Consider the following 24,703-nt stretch of genomic DNA (forward strand, 5'->3'; position numbering starts at 1 on the left):
AAACTACAGTAATTTTTAATGCAATTAAGGGAGGAGGAAATTTGTATTAATCTTAATATGAATTTGTAAATAAAATATTAGTTATATATCTTAAAATTAGAATTTAAAATATTATATATATTTATTTAATTATGTTATATAATAATTTAATAATATACGATTTGGACTTTTACGAGCAAAATTTTATTATATTAAATGACGGCTATTAATTTAGTTTTATTGATTATTTAGTGTAATCGCAGCTCGTGCATCGTACGGGAGAGCGTACTAGTGTGTCATGATGCTTCAGTCGGAATGACATCAGTTGCGCTGTCTTTGTTCATCAGTCAGCAAGCCAAAATCCTATTCTAAGCACTTTGAACTCTAACACTTGAGTTCAACGAAAAAGATTAAGCTTATAGAAATGATCTAAGGGATTTTGGTATCATTAAAACAAAAACAAGAATATTTCATTCATTTCCCTACAAACTAGGACTTAGTTTGGATAGAAAAATATGGTCGCCAAAAAATCTCTAATAAATTTTTAATTTATGAATTATCACGTATAATTTAAAGGTTATGGGAAAAAAAAAATCTATCAAAATATATGAAATTTCATGCAATTAACCTAAAATGGAAATATTACTCCCTCCGTCCCGCTATTCAAGTCTCGTTTCTTTTCGGCACGGAGATTAAGGAGACTAAAATTAAGAGCTAAATTGTGTCTTCAAAAAACTTAATGTTAGTTTAATTAACCACCGCCTGCACCACCACAGCACCACCGCCTGCACCACCACAGCACCACCGCCTGCACTACCACAACACCACCGCCGGTAAATCACCACAACCCCACCCAAATCGAACTTAGAAATCAAACGATTTCCCCCAACCAAATCTGCAACCCAAATTAGGGGTTATGGTTTTGCAGAGGGTTAGGGGAGATCAGAGGTGAGAGGCGGAGGAGATCAGAGGGAGGAAAAGGGCGGCGACGAGAATTGCTGTCGCTCAGCCAAGGGACAGATCCGGCAGGCGAAGGGCGGCTTCCTCCATTGACAGATCCGGCGGGGGCGAAGGACAGATCCGGCGAAGGGAGAAGGACAGATCCGGCGGGGGCGGCTTCCTCCGACGACGAGCAGGGGAAAGGCAAGTGGAGGAGAAGACGGCTAGGGCGGTGAAGGTGGAGGAGAAGGCTTCCTCCGGCGACGAGCAGACGACGGCGGTGGAGATCTCAGGCGCAGAGAGAGAGAGACGAGAGAAAGAGAGATAGAGAGAGAGATAGAGAATAAAGGGGAAATCAATTAATTAAGGGTTTATTAGTTGAATAATTAGTGATCTCATTTAATGTTAAGCATCCCCTTATTATTTCCTTTTTAGGAAACGGGACATTATCGGTGGGACAACCCAAAAAGGAAAATGGGACTTGAATAGCGGGACGGAGGGAGTATTAATTTTTAGAGCAGGTTTTGGGAAGTGAGCGACTATAATCGAAAGATAACCACTTGAGGCAGCTGCTTATGGAAATTCCCCCAATTAACTCCAACTCAGGCCTTGATTTCTAGCGATCGACGAGATACAAGTCCAGAGCCGAAAATCATGATAGAAGAAGATGTTGATAATACCAACCATACTGGTACGGAGGCGGCGGAATGCGCGGCCGGGAAGCGGGAGAAGCGGCGGAAGGCAGTAAAGAAGGAGAAGAGGAAAAATAAAAGGAAAGAAATGGCGGAGATGGCGCGCCGAGAGGAGGAGATTCGCCTCAATGATCCCGAGGAGCAGCGGCGGCTCCAAGCAGAGGAGGAGCAGGAGAGGTTGAGAGCCGAAGAGGAAAGGAGACACTTCGTGGAGATGGAGAGGAAGATTCTGGAAGAATGGGAGAAGAAGAAGGCTCTCCAGGAAAAGGAGGAGGAAGAGAGGAGGCGGAGAGTTGAGCAAGAAGAGCTGCTATCAAAACAAAATCAGGTCCTGTTCTACCAAGTAACTGTATATGTATATATATATCCATGTGATTTAGAGCATATGTTAATTGAATGAATAATTTAACTTTTAATAGCTTGCATAGTTGGGGATTTCATTGTAGTTATATTTTAAACACATACTGTAGTTCTTGTTACTTGAGAGCATTGTTGAGATGTAATTGAGACAACATGCTAATACTGAAATGATACTACTTGAGTTTTTGGTGCTAGAATATGTTTTTTTGGTGTTACACAGGGATCAGGAGTTATGGAGCGTTCACTATATAATTATTTACTATGGGAAGTTGTGGAATTAAGTTTACTTCGTTTTGGGATTTCAGGAAGTAGTTTCTATACCTACTATAATGTTAGACGGTTTTATGTATCTGGATCCACCCTGTTTCTTTATCAATCTAGCATCACAGGAGTTTTGTAACTGCTAGTTATTATTATTGCTAATACTGTTTTATCTCCGCATTTATAAATGTAATCATTGGACCACATCGATATTTATATGGGTCACTCTTACAGGTCGGACATGAGAATGAAGTGGATGATGATGGTTGGGAGTATGTGGAAGAAGGTCCTTCTGAAATTATTTGGCAGGGCAATGAGATTATTGTCAAGAAGAAAAAAATCAGGGTGAAAAAGAAAGATGACCAACAGATTATGAAAGAGGTTTCACTTGTTTTCTACATTTGATTATCTGAATGATTTACATTATAGTCATTCATTAGCCTGAATTAGCTGATTTTTTAAATTCTATAATGTGTAGGATACCAACAGGCCCATATCAAACCCTCTTCCTCCTCAGTCAGAAGCTTTTACCGACCATAAAACAGCTCAACAGCTTCTAGATTCTGTAGCTCAAGAGACTCCAAACTTTGGAACAGAACAGGTATAGTTAGCAATCATATCTCTCTTAGAGCAGGTCTACTCCGATGGATCGTTAGCAGTTAGGACATGCTAGTTTTGTTACTTATACCTCGAGAAAATAAGAGTGCTTTTACCCATTTTTTACCTCTCTGGGAAGCTACATCTCATCTCTTGGTTATTTGTTGACAGGACAAAGCTCATTGCCCTTTCCACCTCAAAACAGGGGCGTGTAGGTTTGGTTCACGTTGTAGCAGAATTCACTTCTACCCTGATAAATCGTGCACTTTGCTAATCAAGAGTATGTACAATGGTCCTGGCCTAGCTTGGGAGCAGGATGAGGGTCTTGAGGTCTGTTAATCAGGTCTTCATGCGACTCTTGTATCCTGATCTATAACATTAGTAACATTTGCACACAATTATGGGTTCTCCGTTATGTGGTTCTGTTTCATGGCTACTTTAAGCATTCTTTTCTAATATTCTTGTGGTAGCTTATTATTTTCTAATAGTATTATGTTCCAACCATACTACTTTAAGCATTGTTTTCTTATATTCTTGTGCTGATGCGAAATGACATCTGGTTGGCTGGAAAGAGAAAGATGCATTTATTTGCTCCTGACAATTTCAGCAAGTAGTCATGATCTTATGTTTTTGATTCCTTGTTTTTTGGTTTTGGTTTTTGACGATAATCTCTTGAGTTCCTTAACTAGTAGATAGGAGCTTCTGAGTCGTGGATGTTGGGGATCTTCTGCCAATAGGTGTTATCTCTTAAGGTTTGGTATTTGTGAAAACTTCCAGATCCTATCTGTATACATACATCATAGAAGAGTTATGTCATCCTGCCTGTCACTGTAAGTGTATAAATAGCCTAATGCTTTGTACCTCACTACTTATTTGTATCTGTGCTATGTAGTGATTATCACTTGACATTTAAATCTAGGCTTCGTGTTTGCTTGAGCAAAACTCAAGACTTCTATGCAAAATGAAGCATAATGCCTAGTTATTATATCATTGCTCGCTAATAACAATTTCTTCCTGAATGCATGTTGAAGAGTTTTCAAAATCCAAATGTTTAAGGATTGTGAAAAGACATAATAATAAAACATTCATTGAGGTTGTATAAGGACTATGCCATGAGTTTTAACTTTGATTGATTGTCAATTGTAGGGGCTCTGTCCCTTTAGTGGGTTTGTGTAAAAGACAACCGTACCCATGCGGGCACTTCCCCATTCACCAAATTTTCAACATGTAGCATGAATTGGCTTGTGAATATGTGTATGTAGTTTTGTGGCCAGGTCTTGCCTACAGCTTTTTATGTTGGGAAACACCTTTGCCTGAATGTTTCTTGTAGAGGTGTTCCCGACGCAAAAAGGTGTGGGGCAACATTCTGTACACATGTTGTTCTGAATGTCACTGTCACGCACCCCAATGAATGCCATGTGTCAAATATTTGCCGAAAGGGGCAGTGCCCCCATAGGTATGGTCAATTTTTCTGTGATTTTGGTATTGGATGCAATCATTTTCATGATATCCGAGTTCTGGATTAGAGTTACTATACTGGTTGCTGTTGTTTTATTTGGGATCTCTCATTCATCTAGATCATCTGTCCTGTTGTATGGATAATGGCAAAAATTCATGTAATCATGCCGCTAAACTAAATTTTGTGAATGTTCAAGGTTGTTGCATTAACATCTTGTGCTGCTTTTATCTATTCCACTTTCGCATGCACAATATATGCTAGATGAATTTGTAAAGTTGTAAGGACTAAGAAATGGATATGCTATGTCTGTGGCTATTCAAGGGCTCAGGTTTTATATGCGCTTAAATCAAACTGTAGCATACTCTATAGAAAAAAACAAAGCTGCTGTTGCTGTTGTGCCATTAGTCTACAATCTTGACAATTATACATTTGTCCGACAGCAACTAAACTGTTGTGGTAATTATTGACTGTATGGGAATCTATTGATGAATATAATACCCCCTCCGTCCCCCAAGTGCATACCCATATTTCCCTTTTGGTCCGTCCCCGAAATGCATACCCATTTCCTTCTTTGGTAAGTATACCCCACACAACCCACTCACAACAAAAGTAGGACCCTTATTCCACTCACACACACTGAACCAATTTCTTAAGACTTGTGTCATTCTCAAATGGGTATGCACTTGGGGGACGGAGGGAGAATAAAAGAAGTGATTTTTTAAACTTTGTTCCACCTCAGGTACAAGTAAAGACAGATTCGTTTATCTTTCATAATAGTCCCTAATCTATTCTTGGGAAATTACATATTTCTGTTTTCCACATCTACTTTATGGTTTCACACAACTCTTGTATACTGTAGACAGGGACAATAGGAAAATATAATAGTCTCGGAGTTATATATACTGGTTATTTAACTAAGACAACATGTAGCCTGCATCCACACCCCCCCCCCCTGAAATCGCAGTCTTAACTGGGTGGATCTCCCTGTGTAAAAGGGAGAGGTCTCAATTTCAATCCCAATTAATCTCCCCTTCTCCCAACTCAAAAAAGAAAAAAAAAAGAAAAAAAAAAGAGAGAAAAAACATTGTTATTGTTATATTTTCTGGGTTTGGTTGTGTGCTTGTGTCTCTGGCACTCCCAATCATTATCCATTTGCAACTTTTCACTATGATCGACCTTTTTCCTATCTCTTTGTTTATGCCAGCACACAGACGAAGAGGTTGAACGTGCTTATGAAGAGTTCTATGAGGATGTACATACAGAATTCTTGAAATTTGGAGAGATTATAAATTTCAAGGTACTTATTAGTCCTTCATTGAAAATTAGGTACTTCAGTTTGTGTAATTTGTGATGAATGTAATGTATGCTTTCATTATTTTGCAACTCCAATAGTCGCAAAGGAGAGGCATAAGTCGTTACAGTCATGCTCTGCTTAATGTGTTAAGCTGATAAAATCCATGTCATTATTCTATAATCTGTTCTAGCTGAGACGATAAAAAGGTCACTGTCGAAAAGCACATCTATCCTTGGTTTAAAAAAGGCGCGCCTAGACGCGGCGCCCAGGCGACGCGCGCCAATGGGGCTTTTTTTCCCATCGCGAACACATACCTACATATGGCGAGCCCTTTAAAATATATTAGTAAGGCCATGATTTTGGCTTGCATGAGGCGGTCATGTAACAGCTACAATATTGTTATTAAAATATATATTTTTTTTTTATTTCAAGAGGCCAAGGAACAGCCGCAGCTTTCTGAATAAAAGGGGCCCATCAGCCGCAACTTATTTTGTAAAAGGATTCCTAACCCTAATTAATATAGTAAGGTATAAATATAATACTGTAACTTTGCATGATACAAAAGAAGAAATCAGAAGCAAGAAACAAGAAGCAGTCAAAGTATTGAGTTCTACACAGCAGCAGTCAGTATTTGTGTGTTTTAAGTATTTGTGTTTTAATGTTATAGGTAAATATATTAGAATTTTTATACTTTAGGTGCGCCTCAGGCTCTGCGCCTTGGTGCGCCTTGCGCCTTATAAACCAAGCATCTATCCTTCCTTTCATTTTGGATTAGTAGCCACCATTAATCTTGTTAAGTAACTCTGTGTCAGGTGTGCAGAAATGGTTCATCTCATTTGCGAGGAAATGTGTATGTTCACTATAAGTCTTTGGAGTCTGCTGTTCTGTCTTATCAATCAGTAAATGGTCGTTACTTTGCAGGAAAACAGGTAAACCTTTATACTGCTTAATTGTATTATGATATACAGGGTTCATAAGTTATATAGATGGTTTATAGGCTATGTGATTGCTTTCCTTAGCTGATACTCCCTCGGTCCCATTACAAATGTCCCATTCCTTTTTTTGGCAAATAATTAAGAGACTAATTAACTAATGGGCCACCACCTACTCTCTCTCTATACCTACTTTTACAAATCCCAATTTATTTCTCTCTCTCCACCAACTCACTTTATCTACTAATTAAACATTTCTTAATCTTCGTGCCCAAAAGTAATGGGACATTTGTAATGGGACGGAGGGAATAATATGTTAAGGAGACACCATGACAAATACTGTGGACGGATTTTCTGCTGTAGAAGACTGAGGAATAGAAATTTCTGTTCTGGGGCAGAATGCTAAGAGTGTTGACAATAGAGCTCGGTAACTTGAGTGCAGAACATAAAACATAAAACATAAATCATAAAACAAAAACAAAGATAAAAGAGAGCCCAGACAAATTAAGCTAACTGAAAATATTCTGTATGGAAGTCTGAACCTTTCAAGTGTTTATTGAATACTTCTCCATTAGTGAAGTAATCCTGGTGAAGAAATAATATCTAAACTCTTGATCAACTTTACCATTTAATTCAAAATCAACGAAATCATTATCTTGTAAATGGCATCTCTAACAGAAGAGAATGATATCAGTGAAATATTGCTTCGTGAGTAGACCCATGCTACGCATGGAAAAGAAGGTTGAACTAAAAAGACAAAAAGGAATAGTAGTTATAAGTTATAACTTCACAAGGAGATGTTGCAGAGGATTTTTTTAAGGGAAAAAAGTTTCTTATGCAACATGAAATGAGCTAATGCGCAGTGGGGATTACATATTTAAGCATTATCATAGTCTTTCCTAATTGTCTCTCTATTGTATTTGTCTATCTCATCTTATTGCCTATTTTGTGCAATAAGTATATCCCTATTTTGTTGAAGCAACAGTTTTATGATTGTAATTTGCAACAGAAACATAACATTGCATTGGATGACCTGAGCAATAATTCATGTTCTTATTTTTGCTTTTTTTTTTTTTACATGACAGTTCTTGAGCCCTTTAAAATATGTTAGTAAGTCCATGATTTTGGCTGCTGTCTTGTGCATGTCTCCTCTAAGTTCTGTGTATGCCACACTGTGTAGTGTGTTGGATCCACAGTTTTAATGATCATTCTCTTATTTGGTATGACAGCTTCATTGCGAGTTTGTGGGGTTAACTAGGTGGAGAGTTGCTATATGTGGAGAGTTTATGAAATCTAAACTTAAGGTAATTTATATCATTGTTTAAGACCCATATTTCATTGTGTATATGCTGACTAACCTGGAATCATGCATGACATTTGCATTTCCTCCCAGAACTGTTCTCGTGGAACTGCCTGCAACTTTATTCACTGCTTTAGGAATCCTGGTGGAGACTATGAATGGGCTGATTGGGATAAACCTCCTCCAAAATATTGGGTAAAAGAGATGGCAGCTTTGTTTGGTTGTCCTGATGAGTCAGGCCATCACAGAAAGATTGAGCAAGGAAGCCCAAGATTGATCAGGTATTCCTGAAATTTGACTGAATGATGCTGGCAGGTTCACTTAAAATGATGACCCCCCCCCCCCCCACATCAGGTGTCCCCCTGAATCCCACCTAGTCAAGAAGCAACCAGAAACAAAAGGGCAAACTTTTAATTAGCTATGCATAATATGTTTTTTAACCTTGACATTGTTTTGTTCGTCTGTGGGTGGGTTTGGTTATGCGTCAACATAGTTTTAGGAGAATTACTTTTACTAATTAGAATGTTTGGAAAAGAAATCTGCCTCTAACCAGCTATTTTCTTTGATCCTCTATGTCAAAGATGGTGTTTGGTGAAGTGACTATTATCTCGAATCAGTATTAGTCACACACAGAACAATTAATAGCTAGCACTCCTGTGACCCATTGTTTTGAACTTTATGAAGTGAAAAAGATGGTGTATGGCTGTGGGAAAACCTAAATTGTGAAGAATTTTGTGATGGGACTGGTCTGTATCCCCTTTTCTTAAAGTACCGTGCAGCCATTAAAAATGAAAGCTACACAGATTGTTTTGTCTTTGGAGCTTCTAGGGAGATGCGACTAGCATTCATTCCATTGTCATGTCATCAATGGCAAACAACCATCCACATATCTACTTTGTCATTAATCTTTTATAACTTAGTTAATTAATGGAAAACTATAAGCTTCCATCACCAGTCTCTTCATTTTCTAGACAGACTTTTGGTATATGATAGGCTGAAGATCCTGGCACAATATTCTGGGCTGAAACATTTCTTTGAATTATATTTGGAATGGAAATCAGCAATTGAATATCAAGAATCATTTTAGCATGTTATGTAACTTAAGCCTATACTGATATATCTTGTGTTTAGTTGTAACATGTTTCTGTTATTTATGTGCCTGGTTTATTCATAGGGCTGTAAATAAATAGAGTTACTCGCAAGTTATTTGAGATTCGGCTCGAAAAAAGCTCGTTTGGAGCTCGATTCGATAATAAACGAGTCGAACTCGAGCTTGATTTTGAGCTCGAGATTTTTATCGAGCCGAGCTCAAGTCTGACGGTGCTCGGCTCGTTGAGCTCGCGAACATGTTCAGATTCGATTGTTCGTGAACATGTTCGCGAGCCTATTCACGAACCTTCAGTCGAGCCTTCAATCGAGTTAGTGCACGAGCCTTAAATGAGTCGAACTCGAGCTCGAGTAACATATTGATTAAGAAGATTTTCTTAAATTTATAACAAATTCGAGCTTGAACATCATATATACGAACATCTAACGAGCCGAGCTCAAGCTCGAATTCGACACTATCGAGCATCACCCAAGCCGAACTCGAACCGAGCTCAAGCTTGGTAAGTGGGTGACGAGCCGAGCTCGATCATCAAGATAAAAGCTTGAATCGAGCTCGAACACCCGAATATTTAAATGAGCCAAGCTCGAGCCTGCTAGTATTCGGCTCGGCATGGTTATTGTGGTTCTGTTTCTGCATTATTATAGCAGCACGTATGTTTGACCTAAAAATTTCATTGCTCAAGGCCTTGTTTGATGATTTGCTTGAGAAATGCTTCAATTAATGATGCTTCCCTATTCGGCATTTATGCTGTAAACTATTACCTTCAATAGTGATCACAGTAATTACCTTTGAGGCTGGTATATATTCAAGATTTTCCATCTTTGATTCCTACAATAAATATTCATTTCCCTTGCCATGCTGTTTCCATAATGATGTTCTAGTTAGAGGCATTGACCAAATGTAGACTACCTTCAAAAAGGGGTCTAGTTTGTGAAATTAACATGAATTACATAACTAGGTCGAATCTTAAGAGCGTATTAAGTTTCCCCTAATCTCCTTGGACATGGATTGCTATGTATTGCTATTTTAGGTGCTCCTTTTGTGGCAATACAGCTGATGATCCATATTTATTTCCTTGCTTTATTTGATTATCCAATTGGCTGAAGTTTTATGAGTATTTCTTTCTCGTGCAAATTTTCATCTCAGCTACAGCTCTGTCCGATCTCTGTCAAGGAAAACTGAATCTCCTAGCTCTTCAAGAAATTATTCTGATGATGATCTATGGAGAAGTGACCCTCGGAGGCACCATAGGGGTTCTGATAGAAAACATTCAGAAAAACTTGATAATGAACATCATGCTGATATATCAAAGCGTAGCTCAAATCTCTCTCCAGGTTGCAGGAAGAGAAAATTGGGATCGCAATGTGGCAGAAGTGATGAAATGAACATCCATGAAACCGATCTTGATGAAAATATGCATGAGAATGACCTGGACTCGTACCACTATGAACCTTCAAGAAGCAGAAGGCACAGAGAGAAACAGTGTCGTGGTGTTGGTTCTAAGGGGGATGAGCGGATTGAGGACAATCGTGGACCTCTGAACCAAAGTGGCACAGCTAAGTGTAAGGATCCAGAGCAGCCGAAGAAAATGCCTGCATCTCCAGCTGAACAAGGGAATATCAGAGGCACCAGTACCTACAACAGCGACTTAGCTGGTGACTGTTCTGATGGGGAAAGACAGAGTCGACATATATGTGGAGAGGAATCTCCAATATCTCATGGTTCCGAGGAATTTGAAGAAAGAAAGAAAAGACCATGCACTAATAAACTAAAGATTTCCAGCAATTGGGATAATTCGGATAGAGGGAATGGAGAAGATGCGCATGATAGTGAAATCCTCAGAGGTTCTTGTCAGAGTTACAGAACTTCTGACTATAGCTCAAAATACCACTGCAGAAAAGAGAGACAGAGAGTAGAAAGGGGTAAATCTGAGAGACAGATTCCTGTTCATCGAGAGAAATCAGAAAGAAAAAGAGAAGTTGAGTACCGCGAGGTGATAAGATCTCATGCTACTGATGATGAAAGAGGCCGCTGGGAGCCTGAAAAAGGAGATTCTGTGTAGCACAAAGAATTTAATAACCAATTCTGAGAAGCTAATAACCAATTCTGAGAAGCTACCAATGCAAGGAGATGTGGATTCTTGATCTCTGAGTTGAACTGAAAATAACGGCATCATAGATCACGAAATAAGAGATGATGAATGATTGTGATCTCAGTGATCGTGATTATACTTATGATCAAGGATGAGAGCTGGAGTTAAAGCAAGAGTAGAAAAAGTGGCAGGTATTTGTTACAAGAAAAATACTATATCTGTTTTTGTAAAATGTTGAAATGATATGAACAATAAGTCCTCCGCATCTCTTATGCTGGTTAACTAAAAATTTGTATGACGCCTTTTATGGCAACTCAGTTTTGGATACGAGGATGTGTATATCTAGATGAAAGGACACAGGTAGCCTATGAATTTTGTGTGAGTTCGTCATCGTTTTTATTGGGATATGCATAGTTTTAGCTTGATGTTACGATTCGACTCAACTCGCAGCCATTTTCCTAACATTAGTGGTGCATGTGTGGAGTGTGGGTGAAGTGAAGAAGTTGAGTTGGGGAAACGATAGGATAGAACAGAATAAATGTCGAAGATTACAAGTCAGATTGGTGATGCTGTTTTCATTGCTTGAGCTCAAATATATAGAGCTCTACTGATTTAAGTAATCTAACATTTTCTTAAGTAACTGTTTTGCTTAATATCTTCAGGTGTTTCGATTCGAGGATGTCCCATATTTACTTTGACCACTTGGGTCCCTAATTTAATGGGAATAATTTATTAGTTAAATCATTCCCTAAGGTTTACATCAGGCCTATGCTTTGACGATTGGGACAATTGTTTTCCAATCAAGACTAAACTAGCTTACTGACATATTTTCAACTAGCACACAAATTAGCCTACTCACAACATGCTTTCAACTAGCACACAAAATAGCCTATTCACAACCTTCCATGCAACTACTACGCTCGATGCAAGTTTGTGTATAAGAATTTCAGTTTCTTACAAGTTACAATGAAGAACATTTCTAATGGTTGGTTCAGTCGCCTAAGCTAGGATTTGGCATGTCAGCTCTATAGCAATAAAAAGATTGTAAGATTAAGACACCAGTTGAATAAAGCTTCAGGAATTACTGGTTAGACCATGGATGGAATAGATGCATTCTTCGTCCATCTTCATGCCTAGATGCAAATATTATATATTCGTTTGGCACTTCTGGAGGGTTAGCGGTTAGCTCTGTTGGGGAGATAGTAATTCAAACTCATTTCCTCGTAGTTGAGCCAACAAACATATTATTCCTTCAATAACAAGTTTTACTGTTGTCCGTAAGCTTTTTCATGCTTCAACTAGGTGCGAGCAAAATACCTGAAATCCGAATATTTAATCCTATCATAATTGTCTAATTTGTTAGATTAGTAATTATTTCAATTCTTTTAAGATTTTGTAGATTTTTTAATTTTCATAAATATCTTTTGCTTTTCGAAATTTTCCGTTCGAATCGGATTTGATCAGAAGAATTTTTTATTTTCGGATAATATAGTTCGGATTGAATATTATTTTCTTCAAAAGTTGAATATTCGGATCGGATTAGACAAAAAAACAATCTGAAATTCAAATACTCACCCCTAATTGCAACTGCTACTGTCAGGATATGTTGTCGATGTTGGATTTGTATACTGAAAGCAAAAACTTGTATACTTGTATACAATAATTTATGAGTTCACTATTTAATATCATATCTGAATTGTTCATAATTGCATATGTATATCTAATTATCTGTATCTAAGTAGATTATATGGTGTGTTGAAGACCATATAATTGAAATAACCTTATGAGATACTCCCTCCATCCCAGCTTTTTGTATCCACTTTTAGTAGTAGTATTTACTACTAAAAGTGGATACAAAAAGTTGGGACGGAGGGAGTATAAAATTGATCACAGCTGAGACGACTCTAGGACAAGTTGTTGGCTTAGGCTATAGTATAGATGGAAGTAGTTTGTCTTGACTTCTTGTCTATACTGGTACACGAAAACGTATTGATAAAATTTTATGAGGATGGTATTCGGGACTCCCGGTTCCCTTTATAAGGACACGAATATCCCTCTGAATCTATTTGAAGGAGATTTGCTCTGGTAAAGATATTGGGAGGGCTCTTGAGCATATCTTGGACATCATGGTATAAAATACTCAGGGCTGAACCGCACAATCAGAGCGGAATAATACGTATAAAAATTAGGTTGTCACGAGAAAAAGGGAGTGTGCACCTGCAGGGTGATTGTGGTAACTGAATCCTTTTTGCAGAGGCTGCCTCCCTAACTAATCATTTGTCGGCTGACATGGAAGATGCCTTAAGGTGGGAAAGACTTATATACCCTTCCGAATTAGCAATAGATTGGCTAGAGGCGATGAAAATACCCTTCCGTATCCTAAGAAGAAAATGACCGACATGCCCACTAGGTCATGCACACTATAAATAAGAAGCATAGCAGCCTTAGAAGGCACGGACTTTGGAAATATCTTACGAGATAAAGGAAAAAATAAGGGGAGAATAAATTCAGCCCCCCATTCAAAAAATATAGTGGTAGAAAGGAGAAGAAGGCCAAAAGAGAAGAGAAGAAGCTAAACATCGTTGGAAAGAGTGCAGTACTTGAGAGCCCAAGCCGACAAGCATCACCCTTACGTCGGATCCAGGTTAGGACTCACCGGTAAAAATGGTTAAAATATGTGTTGGTTAGAACCACCTTCACCAGGATTACAGTGAGATATATTCTTATGTCTGACCTAAGTGAAGAATCAAGATCTCGATGACATAACGGGACCTAAATCCTAATAAGATTTGAGATGTATATATAAATTTGTGTATCACTTTAATTTACTATGAGTGTGAGTTGCATATTAATTTGAGTGTATCACTTTAATTTACTATGAGCGTGAGTTGCATATTAATTTGAGTACTCTCTATCTTGGGTGATAACAATTATATAGTCCCTCTGTCCCATAAAAACATACATAGTTTTCATTTTTCGTTCGTCCGATAAAAACATGCATAGTCCATTTATAGTAATAATTCTCCCACTGAACATCACAATCAATGTGGGATCATTTCTCCACTCACACTATACTTTACATGATTTCTTAAAACTTGCGTACGTCGTCCCATTTCTTATAACTTGCGTCGTCCCTCAGATATAGGATGATGATATTCCCTTAAGAAGCTCAAAAGGTTTGTTGTAATAAATCATGCAGGTTGATTAAATTCAGGTGCAATAATAAAGTTGAGTGGTACTTGTTAAGGATTGATAAGAAATGAAGCTCAGTGAATGGATGTTGCTTGTGATTCTTGCTTGGTCAAATTCCACGACTCTAGTAGCAATAATTAAATACAAACTATAGCTTCATCTCAATTAATAAATAACATGACTTCGCTAAGTCAGTTATGATCTGGGATAATAAAATAAAAATTCTGCTTCAGTGAATATAGATAATTCAGAATCATAAACTGAATTCAAGAATAACTAATAATTGGGTTTCATTTACTGAAGATGCAATAAATAATTATCACATTACTGGTTTTAATATAATTAATAGAACGGGTTATTACAAATCGATAGTAAACTGATTTTGGCATCAGGATTCTCTTCTTCGATTCAAACTTTGGAAGGTTTTGAATTGCTGAGTTGCGATTTCGGCATCGTTTCAGCTTGTGTATTTGAATCGGTGAAGTTTTGAAGTGTTCCTCGAGCTCTATTTATTGGAGAGGTCTTGAATATATCCGTTGGCGGAGATGGTATTCAAGAATTCATTCGTTGGAGAGAAATTCGAACTTGGCTGAGGCTTCAATCTTCGAGGTTCCTTGTTTGGTGAGAAACGGCTACTCAGGTATAGGAGGTAAGACGTCTCTGAAAAAGTAATCACAAAAAAGGAATGCTCTGCAGAGAAAAGACGATCTTTAAAATCTCTGCATTTAATGCGGCTGTACTTGGGAGTGCGTGGCTTCCTTTTAACTCTGGAGGTTCAGTCCGAGGAAGAATGTTAACTAATACTTGACTTTAGTATCAGTCCGCTAAATCCACGTGGCCAACACTAATGAATCAGTCATAACTGATTCTTCAGTTGAGAAACTCTTTTAGTCAAACATCAGTATTTGACTCTGCCTTTAAATGCAACATCAGTTGAGTTCTTCATTCTTCAGTCCTCCGGTCTTCAATCTTCAGAACTCTAGCTAAACTAGAAAAAGAACTCCAACACTTGAGTTCGAAAAGTTCTAGTCTATTACAAAGAAAACCTTAAGGATTTTGGTATCATCAAAACTAGGGTTAGGATATTTCACTAAGTTCCCAACACATTTTATTGAAGTTTCACAAATAAACTGCTGCAATTTTGAGACGTTAAAATGAGTGTCGCATATGTGTCACTAAACTACAACATAGTATTTAGGTGTTGCACAATTGACGCAAATATACAACACTAAATGCAACATTATTCTTAATATGTCGAATAATTACGACATTATATTGAAGTGTCACAAATAAACTGTTGCGATTTTGAGACGTTAAAACGAGTGTCGCATGTGTGTCACTAAACTACAACATAGCATTTAAATGATGCACAATTGACGCAAATATACGACACTAAATGCAACACCATTCTTTATATGTTGTATAATTATGATATTTTTATTGAAGAGTTGATCACTAATTTATTAGCAACAAAATACTGCAACTAACACGGTGCAATTGTAGCACAAATTGGTAACCGAGTATCGTATCCACAGAGACTGTAAAACGAAATTACTCTATCTATTTCCTAAACAGACACTAACAGTAAACAGGCAAAACAATGATGAAGGTGATTTACGAACTAAAATTAATCAAATAAAAACTAAAGAGCATATAAATAACGATACTAACTCAAACGTAAGAAAACTTCGACCTTAGGGATGTACTTTCACTAATCAACTACATGCAATTAACCTATTGATTCAATTACCAATTTTAATCCAACCCTGATGAAAGATCACTATATTATTCACAAGCTTCTCTAACGAACACCTATGAACGTAGATTAATTAACCCATTTCGCATTCAAGACTCCAAGGAATCAATTAACTCCAAATAGCACATAAAGAATAGCTTCCTATAGCTTCACCTATCGCATTCAAGACTCAAGGCTAACACTATATCATGCATTCCTGAATCGGCTGAACAATTATCACATTCAAGACTCAAACTGAACAGCTAGACATGTAAATCATTGATCAGATAATTCACAAGAGAATAAGCACCAGGAATCATGAATCACAAGTTGGAGGGCAAATTGATATCAATAAATCAAAAACACATAATTAATCAGCTATGTACAAACCCTAAGTTCAGAATAAAAGAACTAGCCAGACATAATAAAATCAAACATAAACATAATTAAATTGAACGCAATTGTAAAAATAAATTGTATAAAAACCGAATGAAAACTGAAGTAGCGGCTTGAATCTTCAATCTTGATCCAAGCCTTGAAAACTGGAAAGCTAAAAGATTCTAAAGCTATAAACTGAAATATGAATGCTAGGGTTTTCGGTATATCTAGATAGGTCAAAAGAGGACCTATTTATAGTTTTCAGATTTCCTTGGATCACCATGAAAGTTGCCATGCAAAGTAGAATTCTAAAGGTAATAGAATCGTGTAAAGTAAGGCAACTCTCCAGCTGGATGCGCGCTGTAGAAAACACTCCTGCTCTTGCCGACTTCACAGCTCTCGCCAGAGGAATGGCTATCGCTAGGGAAACGGACCTCGCCAGAGAAATGGGTCGCGCCAGAGGAATGGTGATTTCTCTGACCTTGATTTCTCTGGCTTTGATTCCTCTGGCTTCTCGATTCCGCTGCACTGACTTCTCTTCCCTCTGCTCTGCAGCGCATGGCTTCTGCTCTGGCTTCTTGATTTCTCTGACGAGTGTTGACTCCTCTGGAGATTGATTTCTCTGACTTTTCACTTCTCTGCTCTGCATCCAGAGAAATGGCTATTTCTCTGCTCTAACTTATGAGCGCTGGGCTTTACTTCTCTGGTGCTGGCGCTTCTCTGCTCTGGAGATGTCGGTTCCTCTGCTCTGGAGACCAGAACACCTAGAAAACGCCAAATTCATCCAAAATTCTCCAAAATTGCATTCTTCCATCTCGAAAGCCTAAATCTCCTGCAAAGCATGAAATACACCATAAAATGCACCAATTTCCAGAAGATTATCTTAAAACACGCACATACAAACCCTTAAAAATAGAGCAATTTAAGCATAAATCAAGAGTCACAAATAAATTGTTGCTATTCCGAGACATTAAAATGAGAGTCGATATGTGTCACTAAACTACGACACAATGTTTAAATGATGCACAGTTGACGTAAATATACGACACAAAAAGCGTAAGTGTGGTAATTTTACGTCACATAGATGTAGTGTCGCATGTACGTATGTCGCAATAGGTTTGTTTTCCTGTAGTGGTCCTTTTTAAGTGTGAATAATATCTTGTCTACACTTTATTTCTTGAATCCTTTCTTTAGTAGGAAGTTAGACAATGTGTCACACCAAGCTCTCGGAGCTTGTTTAAGTCCATACAGTGATTTTTTCAGTTTGTACACCTTGTCCCCGATCTCAAAGCCTGGAGGTTGTTCTATGTACACTTCGTCAGTTAGTCAGTATGTCATTCAAGAATGCACACTTTACGTCTATATGGTAGACTTTGAATCATTTGTGTACAGCATACGCTAAGAACAGTCTTATAGCTTCCAGTCTAGCAGCAGGGCAAAAGTTTCGTCGAAGTCGATCTCTTCTTCTTGACAGCATCCCTAGCGACTAGTTTGCCTTTGTTTCTTATCACGTGGCCATCGTCATATTTCTTGTTACAAATTTTTTTCATTTGAGGCTAATGACCTTGTGATTCTCTAGTATGTCTACTAGTTCCCAGGCCTCGTTTCTCATAAACTCGTTGAGCTTATCTTGCATGGCCATTGTCCAGTTCACATCATTAAGAGCTTCGAGTACATCGTTTGGTTCAGTCTAAGATAGGTAGCAGCTGAACAAGGTAGTTTCATTTAGAGTTTCAGTGCGAGATCTCCTTCTTCTGACTTTGTCAGCTGGATCACTAATGATTTGACTTTTTTGGTAATCTCTAGTCCATTTAGTTTATCTCTCTGTAGCTGGTTGATTAGCTGTATGTGGAATTTGAGTCTTAGCTTTTGCTGATGTGCTGATTGGTGGTGAAGCTGGTGAAGCTTTTGTGTCAGCTTGAGCCCATGAGGTTTAAGCTAGTTCTGGTGCTGATGATGTTCCCCTAATTCTAAGGCAATATCTTCTAGTATGTTCAGAGGGATCCTCATCTCTTCAGCAATATCTTGCAATGCACAGTCTTCAACTTCATCCTCATCATCATTTTGACCCCAAACAAGTTTTTCTTCAATGATAGTTGATGGGGCAACTTGAGCTTATATGGTTCTGCTGACTCTTAGTTCAGCAGCTTAGACTTTTTCAGCTTCTCTGTTCCTATGCTAATTAGTATGTTCATGAAAAACAACATGAGGTGTTATTTTCACTTTAAGGGTTCTTTTGTTATATACTTGATAAGTGGGCCGACCTTCAAAGTATCCAATCAATACTCCTTGATCAATTTTGCTATTCAGTTTAGACTAGTGTTGGCCCCGTGCCTCCGCACGGACAACTACTTTGAATTTTATAATTTTGAACTTTTTACCAATTTTTATAAAACTCGTGTCGTTTTGCTTGAGATAAATTTTTAAGGAAGAGAGAGAATATTCGTTTAAAGCTGCAACTTATAATATAAGCACAAAAAAATTATAAAATTTTAAAAATAATTTTGTGCATTAATTATATTTTAATAAAGTTGTTAAATTTTAACAATGTTATAAATATTTTACTTATTACGTACGACCTCCGTCCACAAAAATTATCTTTTTTTTGTCATTTTGGGATATCCACAAAAATGAATCAATTTCTATTTTTGGAAATTAAATTAGTCTCGTTAGGCTTATTTTTTGTGAACGGAGTTAGTATAAAATTAAACATAATTTTGATAAAAAAAAAATGAAATTTTACTTCTCAAAAGAGCTCAATCTCTAAACTCTAGTACAAACAACGCCCGACTGTTGAGTGCATGAGTCGAGGAAGTCTTCTTTTAGCAATAGGGAGACTCCTTAGCATCAAATTGCATAACAGTGAGAATACTCACAATGAAGCAGTCAAAAACATGCCTTCAATGAAACACCTCATATTGCATACATTATGAACATCTAACCATGATAACAACAAAGTGAATGCCACAAACACAGGATATGCAAACTGCAATTGAAAATAAGACAACCAGAATAAAAGACAATATTCACTGAGGGTGCGTTTACTTTGATGGATAAATTTATCATGGGAAAAGGAGGGATAACAAAAATTTATGACTGTAAATGCCTCCTTTCTTTTCCACATTTTATACAAAAAGAGAAGTTCGTCATTTTTCCTTCCTTATTTTCACTTTAAGGAGGGATAATAATATCTTTCTAAAAATGGAGGGATAATATGGTGACCTTCACTCTTGTACAAATGTGGAAAAAGAAAATATATATTTAAAGACATAAATTTTTATTATTCCTCATTTTCTCATGATAAATTTATCCATCAAAGTAAACGCACCCTAAGAAGATAAGCCCTTAATTAAATACTATGACAAGAACAAAAGTTGGCTTGCATGCTACCTTCTAGAGCATATTCTGCAATGACAATGGCATTGCAATTAGTTGCACCTATGTTTATTCCATTGTTGAAAATGTTCACATCACGAAGGCACAAACAATAAAAAATTAAGACATAGGGGACATTATATGTGAAGATGAGGAAAGATGATACATGGTAATATAAAGTGTTAGAAACGCAGGTTATTGGTAATAGAAAATTGCTAATCAAAATAAAAGATTTATAATTCAGTTGCAATAATATGCAAAAAGAGTTGGACTTGGGTGAGGGCACCCGCATGGGATGCGGCCGGGTCGACCCGCACCCCAACCCTGACCCGGATCCGCGCCCCTGACCCGCGCCCATTTGACCTGTCACCCCAAATTATTACATTTGCTTATAGTAAATGCTACTTTTAATAAGCATAACATATACATTTATTCGCACAAATATATACTTTTGTAAATATAAGTATTTATCTTCATTTAATATAAAGTATTATATTTTTACACCCTAAATCCTATAAATTAAACCCTAAACCCTGTAAACTAAACCCTAAAACCTAAACACTACTAAACCCTAATATGAGTATTTACTTTTAATAAGCATAAGATATACATTTTGTTACACAAATGTATACTTATGGTAATATAAATATTTACCTTCATTCAATATAAAGCATTATACATATCAATAATTATTTTTTCTTACGATAATAATTATTTGATCAAATAATAATATTATTATTTATGTTTATTAAAAGTAATCATTGATATATATAATAAAAAGTAATAATTGATATGAAGAAATGTAATGTTTCAAAAATATTATATTTATTGTAATCATTGTTGTCTAAAAAGTAATTATTGTTATAAAGCTTACTTTTCTTCACATCAATAATTACTTTTATTTACAAAGATTATTACTTAAGTAACTAACTAAAAGTAAACATTCGTATGAATAAAAATAAGCATTGTTGTGAAGAAATGTAATGTTTCAAACTTAAACACTGAATGCATACTTTTATTTTATCTAAGATATACATTTACATGCTTAAATGTATACTTATGTGAACATAAGTATTGACCATCATTCAATATTTTTTAAACCTAAACACTGAATACTAAACCCTAAATAGGGAATACTAAACCCTAAACCTTAGTCATATTCAATAATAAACCATAGTCATTCAATAATAAATCCAAATGACAATATTTACTTTAATTTTATCTAAGATATACATTTCCATGCTTAAATGTATACTTATGTGAATATAAGTATTAATCATCATTCAATATTTTGTAAACACTGAATACTAAACCCTAAATAGGGAATACTAAACCCTAAACACTGAATATTAAACCCTAATCATTCAATAATAAACCCAAATGGCAATATTTACTTTTCTTTTATCTAAGATATACATTTTAATGCATAAATGTATACTTATGTGAATATTAGTATTAACCATCATTCAGTATTTTTTAAACCTAAACACGGAATACTAAACCCTAAACCTTGAATACTAAACCCTAGTCATATTCAATAATAAACCCTAGCCATTCAATAATAAATTCAAATGACAATATTTACTTTAATTTTATCTAAGATATACATTTCCATGCTTAAATGTATACTTATGTGAATATAAGTATTAACCATCATTCAATATTTTGTAAACTCTAAACACTGAATACTACACCCTAAATAGGGAATACTAAACCCTAAAAGTGCTATTACTAATGCTTACACAAATAATTATTTGATCAAATAACTAAAGTACAAATTCTCATAAATAAAAGTAACAATTATCGTGAACAAATGTAATTATTTAGAAACATTACATTTAGTTATTTTATCAAATTATTATTATTATAATAAAAAATAATTATTGACATGAAGAAATGTAACGTTTTTGAAGAAATGTAATATTTTAAAATATTACATTTTTCACAAAAATATATATAAAAAAATACAATAGAAAAACAAAAAATAAAAAACAAACGAAAAATAAAGAAAATACCGAAAGAATAAAAAAACCAAAATATATTAAAAAATGCAAAAGAAAAATAGTAAAATTTAAAAATAATGCAAAGAAAAAAAAATATCGTAAAGAAAAAGAATATATATATAAAGATAAAAAAATAAAGAAAAAGAAAAAGGAAAAAAAAAAGAAAGAAATAAAACTAGAAAAAAAAAAAACAAAAAACACAAATGGGGGCAACAGGATTCGAAATCCTAACCTTGGGGAGAAAGAATAGTGGCTGTTACCACTACACCACATCATAAGTTAGAAAATCATTACTATAACTTAATATATAAACACATGTGTTCGAGTGGTCCGCATACCATGCGGCCACCCGCACACAAGTCTTTGCGATGCAAAAAATATAAAAATTGAGAAAAAAAAAAAAAAAAGCTCAACAAACTCAAAATAGTTTGAGCACTTTAAGAAAATCATAAGAAAAATTTAGCATTAATTTTTGTTCCATATCTTTGACTATACGTATTTGTTTTACTTATTATATCCTTATTTACTCAAAAACTCTTCACAAAAATGATAGTCAACCCATTATTTAAATTTTTTTACTGCAACTCCAAATGTTTTGAAACCGATGTATCAAAAATTACAGACAAACATATATGTATGCATTTACACATAGAAAAAAACAAACTGAGATGAAGGAGAAATCTATATATCTATATAAAAGCACAGTTTAACGGTAATTTTTTAGCGTCATATTTTCTCTCTCCCACATTCTTTCACACGGTTCATTAAGCATGACTATCTCTCACACGATTCATTAGAATTGAAAAATCCCCAAAATTTGTAAAACCGTTCTCATCAACCCTCTTCTCTCTCGCAGACTCCATCTCCGCCACTCTCCGATCCATCGCTCACCAAACTTAAACGAAAACATAGCCGCGATTTCTCGGTCACCCATCAAACTCTAATGGAGACTCAACCGCTGCCCTAGCAGTGCCGCTTCAGACCCAAAACAGTAAGAGCGAAGCAAGCAAGTTTCTTTCTCTAACTCTCTCTCTCTCTCTCTCTCTTTCTATTTTTTATATCTTATTCAATATACTTGAATTCATATGTGTATGTTTGTGCAATGTATGTGCAAAGCAAGAGACAAGCTCAGTCAATACATTGAGGGCCACGGCGTCGGAAATTAGAGAAATGTTCCCAAACTGCTGGTACTATTTTTCTCACCTAAGAATCTAATGGGAAAAGTCATAATTTGTTTTGTTTCTATCTCAATTTTTTGCTTTCATTCTTCTTTTGGTTTTTGTATGTCATTTTAATACGTTGATGCATTTATTGGCATGAACAACCACCATTACCCCACCTAACCGATGCACTAATAACCATGGTCGTATCCTAAAAACTCATATGATAGTTTATTATCATTAATGATAGTTTATTATCATTAATTAATTAGTGCTCTTTTTAGGGGTGTTACACTCTTAATGCAGGAGTGTTGGGCGTCTGTTTTAATGATTTTTTATAACAGAAAGTTGAATGAATCATGTCTAAATTTGATCCTTGAAGTGTCCATATTACCTCCAATGATTGATTCTTGTGTGCTAATGGTTTGTAATTATTTGCAATGAATCCTACTAAGATATATACGTAATTCAACAATTTGAAGATAAGCAGTTCTAATGTTATTTGGTTTGAGGCCTTCACTCTCTTGATCTGAATATTATCCGAGTGACCATTGAGGTATCGTCATCTAGCATCCATATTTTTCATAGAGATTTTCTGAGTATACTCCAAACAATATATTTTAATTTCTATACTCTTTGGTTAATTCTTTATGCGATTCTCTAAATCATTCATTAGTTGTCATCAAAGGCCGTGAGAATTAGTATCTAGATAGGTATGTATTTGATAATCAGTATATTTTTTCATCTTCTTTTCGCGGGTTGTCATTAGAGGCCTTAGAATTATTTTCTCATACATTTGTGTTGTTGTTTTACTTAACTGCTGATCTAGCTATGCATGCCTACATCTTGATGAGACTCCATTTAGATCCAAATAATATTGGATGGATCTAGATTCATTTTTTGTTGTAAATTTCTTTGATTGTGAATAAGCTTCTTCACATGTTTGCTCTGAAACTTGAGAAGATGGCTTAGTTTGTAAAGTTAACTACTTTGAATTGGAATTGTGAATTTAACAGGATGTTTGTTTCTTTCTAATTAGAACCTTAGTCAATTTCTAGATACGAAAGAATGCACTAATAGAGCTACGAAGATTCATGGTGTTAGAATTATCTTCGCACTTACTGTGTATTGAAACACCTCTTTCTCAGTGGTTTTCAATTTACACATTTTTCATTTTGCAACCCTCTGTTTTTTATTGGCTTACTTCATGTAACTGTTATATCTTAAAAAATTGATTACTTTCACTATTGATTTCTCTTTTAAAGCAGTTTTGTTCTATAGAAGTCTTTTGTTAGCTATCAGTGAAGCATCTAATTTGTAATGAAAAGATTGAAAGCAAAATGTGTTGATACTTTTATAAGCAAATATGACATTTCTAGATCTTATTTTATTTTCATTCAAACATTGCATTAAATTTCGCCATGAGTACTGAAAACATAAAAAACAATGAAAAGATTTGAAGAACAAGAATTGAATAAGAAAAGGGGTCTTCCTAAGTTTAACTTGTGTTGCAATATGCTAATGTTATATGAATGCATTATTAGAATTGCAAAATATTTTCATATTACAAATATGTATAATTTGGTTGATTTTGGAGGAGCTTGAGATTTTCATTTGGATGTACACTGCTCTGTATTTTTTCATTAGCATATATGAGTGCATCAGGAAGAGCATAGATTGAAGAAGATTGGAGGCGAAGAATATCCTATTAACATTTGCTTCATCCCAATGAAAATTGTATACAAGTTTGATTTTTGTTTACAAGAGTACCATTATAATTTTATTTATTTTTCGTTCTTTAGTCAATTTTATTTAGTCTATTTACATGTAATATTGTCAATATAGTT

General features: G+C 35.7%; 1 protein-coding gene across 2 annotated transcripts; it reads left to right on the plus strand.

Moving 5' to 3' along the window:
• The first annotated feature begins 1,438 nt into the window (after nucleotides 1–1,438).
• Nucleotides 1,439–11,385, plus strand: LOC131023677 (zinc finger CCCH domain-containing protein 5). Of its 2 annotated transcripts, none has more exons than XM_057953229.1 (9): nucleotides 1,439–1,938; nucleotides 2,466–2,612; nucleotides 2,710–2,832; nucleotides 3,000–3,158; nucleotides 5,492–5,584; nucleotides 6,394–6,510; nucleotides 7,743–7,817; nucleotides 7,907–8,094; nucleotides 10,068–11,385. In XM_057953229.1, the coding sequence occupies exons 1-9, from the start codon at nucleotides 1,573–1,575 to the stop codon at nucleotides 10,981–10,983; spliced, it is 2,184 nt and encodes a 727-aa protein (XP_057809212.1). In that variant the 5' UTR covers nucleotides 1,439–1,572; the 3' UTR covers nucleotides 10,984–11,385. The 2 variants fall into 2 exon arrangements, with proteins under 2 accessions (XP_057809212.1, XP_057809213.1); XM_057953230.1 differs by having other exon boundaries at nucleotides 10,074–11,385.
• Nucleotides 11,386–24,703: the final 13,318 nt, after the last annotated feature.

Source organism: Salvia miltiorrhiza, chromosome 4 (genome assembly GCF_028751815.1).
Source record: "Salvia miltiorrhiza cultivar Shanhuang (shh) chromosome 4, IMPLAD_Smil_shh, whole genome shotgun sequence".
NCBI classification, from domain to species: Eukaryota; Viridiplantae; Streptophyta; class Magnoliopsida; order Lamiales; family Lamiaceae; genus Salvia; species Salvia miltiorrhiza.

Excerpts from the sequence above, each read along its gene's own strand:
- LOC131023677 (XM_057953229.1), top strand. The coding sequence starts at position 1,573 with ATGATAGAAGAAGATGTTGATAATACCAACCATACTGGTACGGAGGCG. Across the intron at positions 2,613-2,709 it reads ACCAACAGATTATGAAAGAG|GATACCAACAGGCCCATATC; the intron begins GTTTCACTTGTT and ends TATAATGTGTAG. Across the intron at positions 2,833-2,999 it reads CAAACTTTGGAACAGAACAG|GACAAAGCTCATTGCCCTTT; the intron begins GTATAGTTAGCA and ends ATTTGTTGACAG.